Source organism: Prinia subflava, chromosome 6, assembly GCF_021018805.1.
Source record: "Prinia subflava isolate CZ2003 ecotype Zambia chromosome 6, Cam_Psub_1.2, whole genome shotgun sequence".
NCBI classification, from domain to species: Eukaryota; Metazoa; Chordata; class Aves; order Passeriformes; family Cisticolidae; genus Prinia; species Prinia subflava.
Window position 1 is genome coordinate 13,112,044 of NC_086252.1, and position 15,900 is coordinate 13,127,943.

At 40.0% G+C, this 15,900-nt stretch overlaps 1 protein-coding gene across 2 annotated transcripts in view; it reads right to left on the reverse strand.

The window, feature by feature from the left end:
- The window catches only part of CREB1 (cAMP responsive element binding protein 1), a 40,242-nt gene that overhangs the window by 7,278 nt on the left and 17,064 nt on the right, over positions 1 to 15,900 (reverse strand). The window contains exons 2-7 of one of the 2 annotated variants that reach the window (XM_063400315.1): positions 13,753 to 13,874; positions 10,213 to 10,359; positions 8,278 to 8,378; positions 5,259 to 5,401; positions 3,674 to 3,856; positions 2,093 to 2,243 (exon numbers count right to left, since the gene is read on the reverse strand). In XM_063400315.1, the coding sequence (XP_063256385.1) occupies positions 2,093 to 2,243; positions 3,674 to 3,856; positions 5,259 to 5,401; positions 8,278 to 8,378; positions 10,213 to 10,359; positions 13,753 to 13,866 (839 nt within the window). In that variant the 5' untranslated portion in view covers positions 13,867 to 13,874. The remainder of the gene's footprint in view (positions 1 to 2,092; positions 2,244 to 3,673; positions 3,857 to 5,258; positions 5,402 to 8,277; positions 8,379 to 10,212; positions 10,360 to 13,752; positions 13,875 to 15,900) is intronic. The other variant, XM_063400316.1, reaches the window with a different exon arrangement.

Genomic DNA, 15,900 nt, shown 5'->3' on the forward strand with positions numbered 1-15,900 from the left:
ATGCCACGGGCAGATGGGAGCCCAGGCAGCAGGCTCCCCTCCTGCAGTGCAACTGCTCCAAGCAGCACTCTGCAGACACATGGAAATAAACACTTATTTGCCCTGAACCTTGAGGTGCAAAGCAGAACAACTTTGAAAATAAGAGTCTGTGTGGCCCTTCATTGCAAACACTACACAGACTGGTGAGACAGTCAGTGCTCTGGGAAATGAGAGGACAAATCAGAACACAGTTCCCCCCATACTAGGTAAATAGTAGCTGTAAAAACGGAATGCATACAAGGATCTAACTGATAAGAAGCCTCTAAAGTAATTTTTGAAATTCAGCTCCACAAATGAGACAGGATGAAAAAAATATAGCCTGTAAGCCCTGAAAGGACTCAGGTATCCATTTGTTACTCCCACAAATACAATTTTACATGCCTGCAGTGCTTCAGTAAACCATATGTAACACTTAGAATTTAAGTAATTTTGGGCTGTTACCAAAAGATTAAGTACTAGTGGATCAGGAAGTGCCCCCCAGTGCAAACTACTAACATGTCCCCTTGGGCAACATTTTCTTTCTGTGATTTTTTTCCAGTTTAGACTGTGTATATTAAGCCACCTCAAGTCTGTGTATGCTATTTGTTCATTACGAACAACCAGAGTTTTGCTGAATTACAACAGAGCTTCAAAAAATGTAAAATTTATACAGAAAATTTGCACAATAATATCTATGAATATTTACACTTTAATCCTCCAGTAAGTACCACCTTACCATCTGCCTCTCTATCCTTTTTCCCCACTTTGCTATGGAGCTTAGATTTGCAAATATCTATTAAGCAGACAGGCTAAAAACACCACATGCAACATGATACTGTTGCAAAAGCTGTCAATTTAACTCAAGTGGGGTAATTCCCCATTGTTTTTCTTGGCTTTCACAAACACAAAAGCTTTCTTTTACTGGAATAAGAGTGATGACTAAATAGGGTATTCTGTGATTCTAATTAATTTTGTTTTCAAATGCAGAGCCTGAAAGGGTGATATCTACTATTCACTGGTATGAGAAAACTATACAAAAATGGAGATGGATGACATTCTGTACAAAAACCTTTTTAAAAGTGAACTCTGCTATTCAGCATTATTTACTTCATTAAAGCCCCTCATACAAGCACAGGGTCTGCTCAAGTAAGTTTCTATTATGTTCACAGTGCAGCAACCGCCAGAAGATAAATGAACCTGTAAAACATCAGTTTTTTCAGAAAGACAGATGAAGTTAACAAGGCCTTCAGGGGAAGCCCTGCTCAGAAGGGCTGCAAGCACTGGGTTCTCAGTGTCACAGGGTAACACACAGGCTCCAATCTGTGGCCTGTAGGTTAAATGTTCAAGCTTGGTGTGATGGGCCAGTTCAGGCCTGCCCCTTCCCATCCCACGGCAACAGACTTCAGGAGCATCCTGCTCAACTTCTCCCTAGTGCTCCCTTCCTTTGCTACCTCCACCCACTCCCACCTCTAAGCTTAGCTGTTCCTCCTCACTCACTGAATCCTACAGGATCAAGTCTTTACCTTTCTTTTACCCCCTCTGCTGCCACTACTGGCTCCACAGGACTTCAATCAAAAGGAATAACTGCTCATTTAGCCTTTGCTTGAGCCTTTCTGCCCTTGGAGAAGAAAACCAAAGCAGCTAAAAGAACAAGTGAGACAACCAAGAAAGTACTCACGAAGAGCACACGTGGGCCAGCAGCAAGGAGAATGCATGCAGAAGGCCAACGGAAAGAATCCAGGGAAGTAAACTATATGAACGTAGTAACTCAAACAAAGCAACTCATCTTGGTGTTTGTAAGAACATATCTGCAGTCATACAAGTATCTCACCAATTACTTTTCTCCTTACTACAACAACCAAATTCACCTCACAGAGTGAGTTTGACACTTAACATTTCACAGTCACAACACACAGCATTAGTAGATGTGCATTTTTGCTCTGCATCTTTAAATAAACAAAAATTCTTACTAAAGCATTTCATAACATGACTAGGAAAGATCAGGACTCTCAGTGCTTGCCACTAGGCCTGCGCAGAGCTGACTGGGGAAAACAAGTGATGTGCATGTACGTGCCTGTTCTTCATTAGACGCACTTCTCTCTTGCGCGCAGCCTCCTCTGCCGGCTGGGTGGGAAGCGCTGGGGAGGATGCCATGACTACTCCTGGTGCAATGGTGCTGGTTGGGGCGGTGCGGATCTGGTAGGTCTGCACGTCTCCGGAGGCAGCTGCAGGACACACAGGAACACGCCATCAGCGTGGGGACAGTGCTGTCACACGTGCTGTGGAGAGCACCTACACACCTCTCTAACCTGTCATCTCGAACACGGTCACCTCTCTGACCCTGTCACCTCTCTGACCGTGCACCCTGGGCCACAGCTCAGGAGGGACAGCCATCATCTGGGTCACCACTGCTACCTCAGGCTTAGTTTATTAATATATGCAAGGTTTTGGGCATTCCTGCTGAAGAAGTCTTCACTTGGGCTTCGTAACTTGATTTGTCATGCACTATAGCTGTGCTTCTTTCTCCCTTATTACAGTTCTTTGTACTTCTCTGGTTTTGGGCAGTTCTAGCATTTCCAGAGAAGGGTGGTGTCACTATTTCTAGCTATGCTCCAAATGCCTGTCTGGAAAAGGAGGAACTGCACGTGTGAGTATCTAGCATAGAAAAAAAGGTGTAAAATTGTAGCATTTACTCCCACAAGACATGGACAATGCACTCTACTGCTTCTCTAATATCAGCAACACCTTGGCTTTCTTTTATTTTCTTATTGTAATCTTAGGAGTGTGTTAATTTTGCCTGAGCTCATAAAAAACCACAATACCACCTAAAGAAATCATATGTCAGTAAGAACATGTAAATGCAAAGGTCCGTGCAACAATAGTACTCTTCTCTGCTATGCACTTCTACTGATGCCTGGTAAATTCTTCACTGGTTAACTTCCAAATCAACTACTTTACAGTCATAAAAGCAGGAGTACACTTCCTTTATTTTCAATAAGAATTTGTAATACTCCTCAATTTTTAATAAACCAAAATACGTATTTTGATACCATAGCTCTCCACAATTTATTCTAAGAGAAAGTAGCTCTGCCGAGTTGAGGGCTAGACCAAATGATCACTTAAGGCACTCTCCTAAATTGTTCCATGATTCCAAGACTCACTGATTGAGTGACTCACTCAGTGACTAGTTACAAAAGTCACAGTAGGAAGAAATTATGACTTGCAATTGAAAAAGGGGAAAAATTACTAATAAATGAAAGTGTCCCTTTAGAAAGAATCAAACATCCTTGTCTCCTATCTTTAACCCTTGCTTTAAATTTCCTATTGTTGCACATATGGGAGAACTCAGAACTCTAAAGTGGAATTAGCTTTTGCAAAACATATAAGAAATTGGTGTGGACAAAATGCAGGAAATACAGCATGGAAAACCAAAAATAAATATATTAAACCTCAAATATCCTAATTCTACCAGTCTAAAGGGAAAGGCTTCAGGAAAATATGACAAATAGTTTTGTGCAGAGTTTCAGTTATTTTATGGACTTTTCTGTGCCAAAGTTGTTAATTCTGCTTCCTGACACATTTGAAGGAGTCAGGCTGGCAACTTACATCTGCATAGAGAAAATGTGACACAGAATGACTGGCTGAAGTTTCTCACCTTGTACAACAACTTGGTTGCTGGGTACAAGTATCTGCTGTCCGTCTGTGGTCTGTGCATATTGTAAAATGGTGGTGCCAGGTTGGGTTGCAGCTGCGTTGGTCATTGTCAACGTCTGGAGCCCTTGTACTCCATCTGTGCCATTGTTAGACAACTGTATTGCTCCTCCTTGGGTGATGGCAACTGCAGACAAAAAAAAAAAATCAACCCAGCATTTAAGACACTAATTCACTCATTAACTTACAGTATTAAAGCTAGGTATGGAAGAACACTGATCTAAGCTAAATCCTTTGAACCCTTACACACCCCCAAATCAAACAAATGGCTTCAATGTACATGAAAGAAATCATCCTTTGAAAGGTAAGTTTTCAAATGTTTATGAGGGCCAAAACCCACAGCCTAAAATACAAATCAGTTTCTCTAATAAAACAGAATCACACAGAAGAGCTACAAGTCACCCTCAGGGAATAATTTTAATTTGTTAAGATTTTCTTCTTGGTTGATTTAGGTATTTTTCTCAGTCCTTACTTTTTCTTCTCATCTGAAATTCCTCTCATCTTCTGTGCTTTATGCCCTTCATTCTCTTCTGCTGCTAGTGCTATCCATCCTGTGTTGATTTGGCTTTTTTTTCCTTCTGATTGTGTTCCCCCCTTCTCTACAACTTCCTCAGACCCTTTCTGTTTTTTCATCCATAAAGGTACAGTTTGGTTGAGGCAGTTTTAATTTTGCTGGTTTTTTCCTTTTCTTTCCCTCAGTCCTGTCATGCAGGTATACTGGGACATCGCCTCTTTTGTGACTCACAGAATTTCATGGTGTTCCTAAATACAGACACACCAAAATCTCAAGTGTCTGCACACGCAGTTATTTTACAGCTATAAAAGGAATCAGAATTAACCACATCCGTTTCAATAAAATTAAGCAGGGTACAAGGCAAAGGAGTAAGGAGTAAACAGAGATACAAAATTTTAAAGAGATTTTAAGAGACAGATGTAAACAATCAGTTCTTTCTCCCATTTGTATGTGTTGTATATGTCTCCTACTTTATGTATTAGTGTGAGACAGCATGTGTCTTATTTTACTGCTGTATCGTCATTCTTCAAGTCAAAACACTGTATCTATAAAATCTAATAAATAAAGACAACACAGAAACATATACTTATGACATATATTAAGGTTGTTGACATCCTTAATTTTTCAGGACTTTCTAGAAATGCAATTGCAGACTGTAATGGTTTTTCCTAATGATGAGGTTACAGTTTTGTGAACAAGTGTTAATGATCTGCCAAGAAAAAAAAGAAACTTCTGAATTCCCCCATCTAGTTCCTGAAGTGAAGAAGTTTATAAAGCATTATGGTTTTGTCTCAGGATGCATTAGCTGCACCAAGTGGCAAGCAGTCCCAGAATGTTAATTGAGCCTTTCAAACACTTACAATAGAAATGTGTTTAAAAGGCCTGGTTAACAGTCAAAATAATATTTTTTTTCACCTCCTGCTTTGTCCTAGTCCAAACAACAGTTATAGAAATAATAGTTCTTCATCTTCTCATCCCCACTTACTAGCACCACTGAGAAATTCAGACTACATACTGTACTGCCCACTGCTGGTTTGGTAAATGGGAGTTGGCACCGTAACAGTGGCGATGGCAGGTGCTGCTGTTTCCTCTTCAGACTTTTCTTCTTCGATCCTTGGCACTCCTGGGGCGTCTGAGGACAAGTCATTCAAAATTTTTCTGGCAAAGACAGTGTGTTGTAGAGATTTTAATAAAAAATGGGGGAGAAAAATAGTCTATCTGATATACAGTGCTGGGGAAAACTGTGAAGCGCAGCAAGCCAGCAAGGAAAATATGAGTGGAGAATGAAAACTACACACTATCTTCAAACTCTTATTGGAGAGGATTGTTCAAAATGCCAAGCACTGATGGGCAAGGGAGCCAGCACAGAACAGCTGTGCTTGTCAAAACCCACAATACAGCTATTACAACCTTCCCTTTTTCTTCAGAGCAGGTTTCTCTCATCCATTTTTATTTGCTTCCTGCTTTTAGCCATATAAACACTTGGGAAAAAAAGTCAGAACCTGTCTCCTCGCTTACATTGGGGGAACTGCTCCATTTCACAGACTATGAACAGCTCAGCCAGAGAGCTGAGTACCAAGGGAGTTAGCAGGAATGCTTGCAGAGAGCCAGCAGTTCACAATTTAACACCTGCCTGGGAGACAATACCCAGTGTTTGAGAACAGTCTTGCAGTTATGTTCACAGGTGCCTTGCCTGAGAAAATTCATGGGTAAAGGAAAGAACGGATTGTTTCATTATTTCCATGAGCTAATTATCCAAAGTCAAAACTTCTAAAACATCACTGCTATAGGTCCCACTGAACATGACTGTAGACTGACCACAGCAGTCACTGCACTTTGCATCACTGAGACCAAACACTGTCCTTCCTCAGAGGACTGTCAAGCCCTTTCCACTGCTGGCATGTTCTACTATGTCACTGCACAATACAGTAAGTGCCCTTAGGTAAATGCAATGCCCTTAGGTAACAGGCAGGATCTTTTGTAATTTTCCTCCTATGTTTTCCAGTGGATTGGCACTGGAACTCAGTGGGATGAAGCAAACACAGCTGTAGACCCCAAGTTCCAAGACAACACTACTTTCTTATCCAAGCCTCCTAAGGCTGTGGGAGGCAGAACACCTGTATGAAGCTGTCTGGGGAGAGCAGTCATTCTGCCGAGCAGCCTGACCAACAGAGCTTTGCTGTTGCTGTTTTGACTTTGTGTGCTTGCAAGAAACCCCAGTTACTGCACAACACTGTGCAAAGAACCAATTGCACAGATAAAAAATTCCCATCCAAAGAGTTTGCAATCTAGGTGTTAGACCAGAAACTAGTGAATGAAACAGATGAAAAAATATGGAGAGAGCAGGGATGATTAAGAACAATATCCAAGGAGATAAAAAAATCACTTTTTAACCTCATGTCATTATGACATTGTGGTTAAAACCTACCTTTGCCATCATAAATATGGATTTGATGTAAAGGATAAGGTGGCAGCTTTACAAATATAGGAGCTATGAACTGACATGGAATATATGATGTACTTTAGTAGCAGAATCACAGAGGAGTTTTTGTGGAAGAGGTATAGCTTTCAGTTCTGTGAACATATCTGCACCTATCCTCTTTCTGGGGCCAGTTGGAGCAGGTTGAATAACACAGGCTGGGAAGTCACTAAAGACAGCAGTGGTCTGACCTAGCCAACCTTTCTGACCTAACCAACACCAGCCCAGAGTCTGAGCTGCCCTAACCAACCAACACCAGCCCAGAGTCTGAGCTGCATATAAAAGTTTTATGGCTACCAAGTGCTGCTGTGTCACCATGATCTGCTTTGAAGACCAAGGCTGTGTTGTGGCACCAGTGCATGCAAAGGAAAGGAGTCCATCTCAATGAGAAGTCAGCACGCACAAGCACCCTCTTCTCAGTTTTGCTGCTTGTTTACTTAGCTCTGTTTTCTCACCATATACAGCCACTCTTCCATATATAGTAAAATCAAGTGTCTTGCTGCAGAAGCAGACTGAAGGGAATCTGTGGCAGCCTTGAAGTTAACACTGCTCCTCACAAATAAAAATATTTTCCCAGATCTATTACGGCTAGGGATCTCCAGCAATTATTTTCACTATCTTCGGCAGAGCAGCCTAGAAGGCTGCTGGACAAGGGAGACAATAATCTCTCAAGTGCTAAAAAAGTATAATGGTTGAGATATGCTCAGGCCTACAGCCCAGCTTCTATTTCCAAGGCTATGCTCATAAAGGAAAAAGGAGCATCTGAATTTTTTAAAGCAGCAGGAACTAATGGGTCACTTAAAACCTACTGAATCCCAGAGCTGTTCCCTAATGCTATTTAGCATATTTTAAGAATGAAAATGGGATTTAGTACAGACATAAAAAGCTGTACAAAGGTTTAATTAATAAAGTACCACAACACACCATGTGAAGGAGAATCTCAGCTGGTTCTGCCAAAGGTATTTACCATGAGAAATAGAGAGACTAGATGCCTTCCACTATATTCAGCTCATACACTGGCTTGAACTTTAAACACAAACTATTTTGCTCAAGCAGAAATTCTCTCTGACCTATGGAACATCACAACTTCCTTAAGTCTCACGGGAGAAAGGAATTAAGCTGGATTGCTGCTAGCATTTCAACTATAAAGAAAACTATAAAGAGTTGAGTTTTTGCAGACTACAGATTATACAGAAGCTGCTTTTTGCAAAGCTTCAGTGTATTTTGTGTATTAAGTATTCATTAAAGCTATTTCTAAAGCATCTATCACCTTTGATACCTCAGTTTTCTGAAATGTGGCAATTAGCATGTTCTCAGCTCACTTTTGTCTTAAATGAGTGTAACTGCTGAGGTTTCTTCTTCCTACTACTATTTGCTTATCTCTTTACATCCTACTCCATGGACATATTCCATATTCCAATTCCAAGACATCACAGAAGAGAGATTTCAGTTAAAAGGTAAATCTAAAAATAATAAAAATACAATCCCACTGTTTGTATCTCCATGTGAACGCACTCATCCATCAAGCAAGATGCTTCTGCCTTAACCTCCATACCTGTAGGAGGGTCGTCTGGACAGAATTTCTCTTCGTTTCTGGGAGTCTGTGACACTGTCTACTGATTCCTGTGAATCTTCACTTTCTGCTATAGTGGAGATCTGTAAGTAAGAACAGCAATCAAATTTAACAAGACACTGCCAATGCCTTTATTTTAAGGAAATGTTGACATCCTGTGAAAAACACCACAATGCAAGTATTCTATCTAGACAATGAACAGAAAGTTACTGCTTAGGAATAGATCCAGGAAAGAACAACCATGGTCAGTGATCTACCCATCAGAATGTTCTTTATAATTTAAATACTCCAATAAGAAAACATAAACATTAATACCATATGGTTTTTGCCTTCCATGATATTTTGTTTTCATCCATTGCAAGGAAACAAGGATTTTTTTTTAGTAAAATTTAGGGAGAGAGTAAGTAAACTAAATTAAGGTAGCAGAAACGTTTGGAAGCAAAGAATAAAATACTAAAAAAAATCAGTTTTTAAATAATGAGGTAGATATGTTAAAGAGAGACTTCCTTTATGGGGCAAATTACCAGGAAAGTGTTATACATGAAGATATTAAAAAATAACATAGTGCTGCAATTCTGAATATCTGTGCTAAGAAAAGCAAAATGTTTATGCAGTAAAGCTAAGATAAAAATATTAAAATAATTTAGATAATTTTAAATTCAAAATATGCATGACAAAATATATAAAAGCTAATGATGCTTATGTAAAAAACAGAGCTTACATCCTGACAATTTATGCACTGTAGAGAAGAATCTTAAAGGCTCAAAAATCTTGCTGGCACCCACATCTCACAATCGTCAGATAGAAGGCCTGAATATGTCCAAGGCTGACTGTGAACTGCTGGGCTCTGAATATCAAAACCTGATGGATCTGCACTGAACCAGGTGAATTCCAAGCATGGCTTCATTGTCAGTCTCTTATCTTCTACCTCCAGGGTAGCAACTTATGCACTTATCTCAAAACTGCTCACCTCTGACAGATTAAAACTTTTAACTTTTGACTGCAATGGTTGAGGATGGTAGAGCCTGCCACAAACTCAGCACTGAAGCTGAGAAGGAAAAAATAAAGATTATTAACAGAACGGCCTAGTTTTAAACTATGCATACCTTATTTTTTAAAATAATATCCAGTTAAATATCTGCATCAGAAAGTCACAATACCTACTTTTTGAAATACTTTTTGAAATTAAACTTCTTTTGAGCTCATTGTTCTAACAGCAAATGAATAATGTACAGTCTTCGCCCTGTGTAGCTGCTGTACACCAGACAATTTCTGCATTCGGTAACACTGAACTTCAAGTGGATAAAAAGCACGTTAGAGGTTTTAAAGACTTCAGACTACTTGTCTTCTCTATCTTCAGGCTACCTCACCATATTGCATTACCTGTCTTGCTTTACAGAAGAAAAATGCTAAGGCTTTACAAAGCACACAACACTCAAACAGCACATTTTAAAACCACTTCTATGTAAGGACTGATAGGTTTATTTTAAGAACCAGTAACATACAGAGACCTTTTTTGTAAACAAATGCAAGTATTTATTATGGAGCAAAGACTCTCATTCTAGAATACTGGCCTCACTAATTATTAAAATTACATTATTAAAAATAATCATCCTTTTGTTCACTTCAGAATAGTAGGAACTTCTTCTCAAAAATGTATGGAAATACAGTAGAGAGAAAAAGTAGAGTAATATGTAAGAAAAACCATAAAGCTGTTAAACTAACCACACAAATTCTAGAGGGAAACGAAACTCAGCTATGTTTGAAAATGAAAAGTGGTTAAGCCAGAACAGAAAAGTCAAAGTAGCAAATACTGTGCAAAAACACAACCCAGGACACAAATACACTAAAACCAGTGCAATGACAGGCCTATTTCAAAGGCCCAATTCACATATGAAGAATTTCTTCAGTCAGTACCTGAACTGTCTGGACCTGTGGAGACTGAATAACTGATGGCTGGGCAGCCTGAATTACTCCGTGCACTTGAACTGTCTGCCCATTGGGCAGCTGAACTAAGGTCACCGTGGGTGCAGAAGATGTTGCGTGAGCTGCTGGCATAGATACCTGCAAAGAAGAGACAGTGAGCATAAATTAGGTTATTGCAAAATCTCCTCAGTTCAGTATTTGTTTTGGTGAAAGAACTATGTTTCTTCTAGACCCCAGTCAGATGACCCAAGTGTTTCACCATAATATAAAACCCCCTGAACTGCATGAACCCAAGACCTGACCTACTTCACAAAATAATCTAATGCAGAATTTCGGCAGACTCAAACATAATTTGTAAAATCACTAATAAGAGTAAGAAAAACACAACTGCCTCTATTTTGAGGTAACCTGATACAAACACATCATTACCTTTCACTTACTTCACTTGGATACTGCTCAGACTCGGGTGTACTCCTACAGACACTGCTGAGTCAGAGGCAGAAACATATGGGAGTGGAGCTATTTTTATTCTCACTCAGGAAAATGCAAAGAATTTGCCAGATGTAAGAACTTAAACATTTTTAGGGAATCATACCTTCCACTTTCTACAGATTAAGCCATATGAATAGCTGGCAAAGTGCACTTAAATGAAGAAAACTGACCACGTGTTCAGACAGAAAAGCCCCATGAGTCTGCAGTGGAAGTAAGTATTTTGTAGGCAGTCATTGTGATTATTGTGTAACAGGTCAATGCAAAGTCTAGTTTCAAGAGTCATTTCTACGAGGAAAAATTGCCCGTGTTTTAAACACAACTGTGTTTCTCCAGCACAGACCTGCAGGCACGGCAGCTATGCCAACAGGGATACACTGATGACACAGCATGACTCAGTGTGACACACTATGGCTCGGGCTTTGGGGACAGGGTAGCCACACAAAGCTGTTGACGCCGCACGGGGCAATCTCACCCTGGCGGGCCACAGGAACTGCTGTGGGTCCCTCAAGGGCCATGTACCAAGGCTGCTCCATGGCTGGGCCAGTGCCCAGTGCACATCCAGAACTCCCAACTGTGCTGACACGATGCCTGTTTGGGGCTGGGGGTGCCTGAAAGGCTGCAGGGTGCCAGCTCACCCTGCCCTCAGCGTGCGTCCCTCCCACACACCATGGCCGCAGGGAAGGACTGCAGGCAGGTGCGGGCTGCTCTGGCACACCTCAGCCAGGTCATGGGTCACTGACTCGCCAGCTTTCTTCTGGTCACCCAAGTTTGGAAAACCTAACAATCCTCCAGGGTTCAACAGCAATTTAAAAAATTTGATCCACACAGCTGCAGTGCAAGAAAGGGCTGCACTGCTGTCCTACCTCATCTCAAAGGGCTGCTATGTAGTGGATACAGAAGGAAATCCTCTGCTGTCCGTGTGAACACGTGGTTCTCAAAAAGCTGCAATAGCTGATCTGAATTTCCATAAACATCCACCGCTTATAATGAAATCTTGCTTAACAACAAAATTAAAGGGAATTACATGTAGACCTCTCTCCTCCACAGATGTCTCTCCCTAATCCACCAATTTGCATTTGCTTTTACCTTCCTTTTTTAGGAAAGCAGCTGCAGCATTACATGGTGCTACTTAACTCGTATCTGAGAGGAACTGGGGCTGAGATTAACATGAGTACACTTTCCTCTGGCAAATTTTATTCCTCTACCAAGCAACCTTTCTTAATAATGCCTGTCTGACTAAACATTCCTTGGCAATGACAGCAAAGCTGATCAACTGGAAGCCACTGTAGTTGGATTAAGCCCACAGCAGAATGCAACTTCCGCACATGTCTCTGACTCATACCTTGTGGAACTGGGACGAGTTTCCTTTTGACTCTGAAAACCACCCTGAACTCACTAAAAACGCAGCAATTAAACTAAGCTTGCAAGAGGGGTGTAAGCTTACAAGAGATAATGGAAGAATTAAATTGATATAATTATTTAGATTTGGCTAGGCCTCTGCAGGCACTCCCTAATGCCAAACACTGCCACTTCACTTAGTAAAAATATCATGGTAACATAACACTGATGTGAACAACACAAGGAATTATGTTTAGAGTGTTTTATCACCTCCACGACTCTGTACAGGCTGGGGAAAAACCAAGGTGCAAATAACGTAGTGAATGACAACAACGTGGTTCACGTGGATTTTACCATACCTGTATAGTGTTTTTTTACTTGGAAAAAGGTCTCATTCAAGTACTGGGGTAGTTATGTCTGAGTAAAGTGCATTCTACCCATTACTTGTAAGTTCAGCTCCCTGGAGGTTAATATATTAGCACATAAATGTAAAACATTCTTGATTCTCTGGACTAAACCTTAAAGCACATCAAATGAGCAGCAGTTAACTGGTTTTTCTAGAGAAATAAACTACTTCCACTCAGTTCACAATGAAGTGTTATTCACACCACCCACATCCTGTGCCTAAGTTAGACAGTGAGAAAACTGCCCAAAGAGGCAAGCTGGTGCAGGGCAGCTGGTGGCGTGTAAATTCACACTACAGCTTCACCCAACAAGATCACCCTGTGCATTTAATCAGCTCCAATCCCTACACTATCACTTGAATGGAAGTGTACAGACTTCAGAGGGCAGGACTTGCTTGGAAGTCTCTGGACTACCAAAAGGCGCAATGACTTTAAAAAGACACTAACCATTTATAAAATGTTAAGTGATTTAAAACTTGTGCCACTTAAAAGACACTCAATTCCATAAACTATGGTATCAAAAATACCTGTTTGTTCTTTGCAGACTACAATTAGTTTTCAAATTAAATGGTTACAGAAGAGAGCCAAACAGATTCTGTAGTCATTAATACAATGGGGGTTGCTTCTGCCAACTATCAGTGTACTCAAAAACAGAACCCAGTTCCAAAATCAGAGATCCAGCTGGGATTGTGTTTCTCATCTCTCCAAAATAATTTGGGGACAATAAATGATCTACTTCTGTCTCTCCAACTCGCCAACAATTCTGTGAAACTCTGGAGACAAGAGGTAACATGAGCTGTCAAGTGCCAGATTGTTCCACTTGATCATAATGCTCATAATATCCCATCTGATAAAATGTTGTATTTGCTGCGTATTTATCTACATATTCAGTTTGTTCTCTTCAGAATTAAACTGACTGCTACAGACAAGTTTTTAACAGAAAACACAGTAACAAGACAATCCAGTCAATATAGAAAAGACAGTAAATTACACATATTAAATATCTTTCAGTGGTATGGTTGTGGTAAAGAATGCTGGAAATATTTTCATTCATTACTGTGCTAACATTACACAATTTACACACATATAGTTCTTCAGAACTAACACAGCCTAATGTGATGGGAAGTCAAAAATCTCTGCTGCTTTAAAAATGTGAAGACAAATATAAAAAGAACAATACATCACATGTGTTTCAGAATGGTATCAATAGAATCTTCCCTCAGGCCCGTGAGCAGACATTATTCCTCTTAGAAATATTAACCATAAGAAAAACTATTACACCATATGATTTTTATACCTGGGCTAACGTTGCAATCTGTGGTTGTGCCTGTACTGTCATCTGTTGGGTTTCTGCCTCTGTACCGGCTGCATCTCCACTCTGCTGGTTCTCTGCTCCAGATTCCATGGTCATTTAGTTACCTACAATCACAATATTTGTCGTAAGTCTGGGTTGGTATGCAAGTCCATCACTCTTGGTGGATCTGGCAGTAATCACTGCAGCTGAATTCCCATTACAACATACTGTTTTAATTTGCTTATTAAATGTTGCCAAATGATTAGTATTCAGGCAAATACTTTTCATTCCAGGTGTTTGCCTCAGGTTGATTTTTCTGTGTGTAATGTTTCTGAAAAACAAGCCCAGTCTCCTCCAACAATGAGGACAGAAAAAATGAGTTTGCTCATCCTGAAAAAACTGAGCAATTGCACTCTGATGACCTAGCACCTCTGCAATTTGGAATAAAGACCTGTCAGGAAGGGTATTCCCTCAGTGCCAAGGTGACAACATGCCCTGTTACAGCCTTCCCTCTCCCCGCAGCTGCAATCTGCAGATATCCAACAGCAATTGTTTCTGTGCTGGGCGCTCACGTCTCAGTTGGCTTTGCCTGAACTAAACATGCAACATCTCCATGCAAGTTCTTTCCATCACCACACTGTGTATGGCTCTAGGCCACAGCAAGTTAGCCCCTTCCACTCAGTAATTTTAAAGCCAGTATACAAAATGATGGAAGCCATTTCTACTTGAACTCTACCAGAAATGTTTTTATATTTAGAGGTATATGTTAGTTTGCCACGACCTAAGTTTTTTATCATATACAGCTCCTAATACACTGATATTTCTAAACACTAACTGAGCAAACCTAGATCACCAGAACACACAACTCTATAAAAAGAGATTGCATAACTTCCAAACCCATGCACGTAGGCAGAGTGCAATGCCTGTTATATTCTGCACTGATCTGAGAAAATCACTTTTCAGTTCTTAAGTACTGATATGAAAATATTTGATATGAAAAAGAACTTCAAAATACAAGGAAATTATATAGCAATGCTACTGTATTATACAGAACTCCAAATACTAAATATTAATAATAGGTATTACCTACATAGCCACAACACTTACTCTATGTGCCACCCTGTGCTGCCCAATCTATTCAGGCCTCTGGCTACCCTAGGGCAGCACATCTCTCTTCAGAGCTGGTCCAAAACAACCACGAGAACATTTCTGCTTTGGGAAGAGGCCTGAAGGCAGAGGATGCTCAGGGCAGAAAAAGGTGGAAAAATGCAAAATGCCCTCTCCCTTTCCCAGCCCCCTGAGGAAAAGACTTGGAAGCATCAATTCAGGTGGCAGTACCTTGTTCACACTCCAGACATTTAATTTTAAGCACAGGGTCAGGGAAACTTGCATTTCAATGCAAACTATACCTCAGTGTTATAGGAAAGGGAATACGTTTTATCCTGTCTAAAACAGCAGTCACACTTCAACCCTGAATATGAAATGTCTTACAGTAAGCGATTGATAATCAAGAAAGATAAAACACCTTTTCACAGTGGTAAGTACATCTTACATCAAAAGAAAGTAAGTCAGTGTATATTAATCAGAATCTGTATATTTACTACTGAAAGTGACCGTTCAAATGAGCTTGTGTGAGTGCCAACACTGAAATGTAAAGTAACAAATATTTAGTTCTAACATCAGTAAAGAAGGAAAAAAAATAAACCTGATTTTCCTAGAAAATTAACAATAAAAGAAAACATACATTTAAAAAAAAAAAAAAGTAAATTAAATTATTCTAAGCAGTGGAATTTTGTTATGCTTTTCTCTCTAGCCAAGATTTCTGTGCTACAAACCAAGTCTTTCCCATGTTGTGTTTCATATTTCAAAAAACACACAAGAAAACCCATGCACTATCAGTATTTGCAATACACATTACCAAACAGCTTTTAAAGATTTAATTACAACAGTTTAAGTGGTTTTCTATCCCAACTTTAACACACAAGTCATATTTTAACACTTAGTCTCACATCCTCCATGCTATATGCTCATTTTTGAGTATTCTGTATTTTGAAAACTACAACCCAGACCACCATAGGTTTTCCTCTGACTTTTACCATTTCCATTACCATTTTACTGTTTGTCCAAAGTAAATCAGCGACTTTTTCCCAA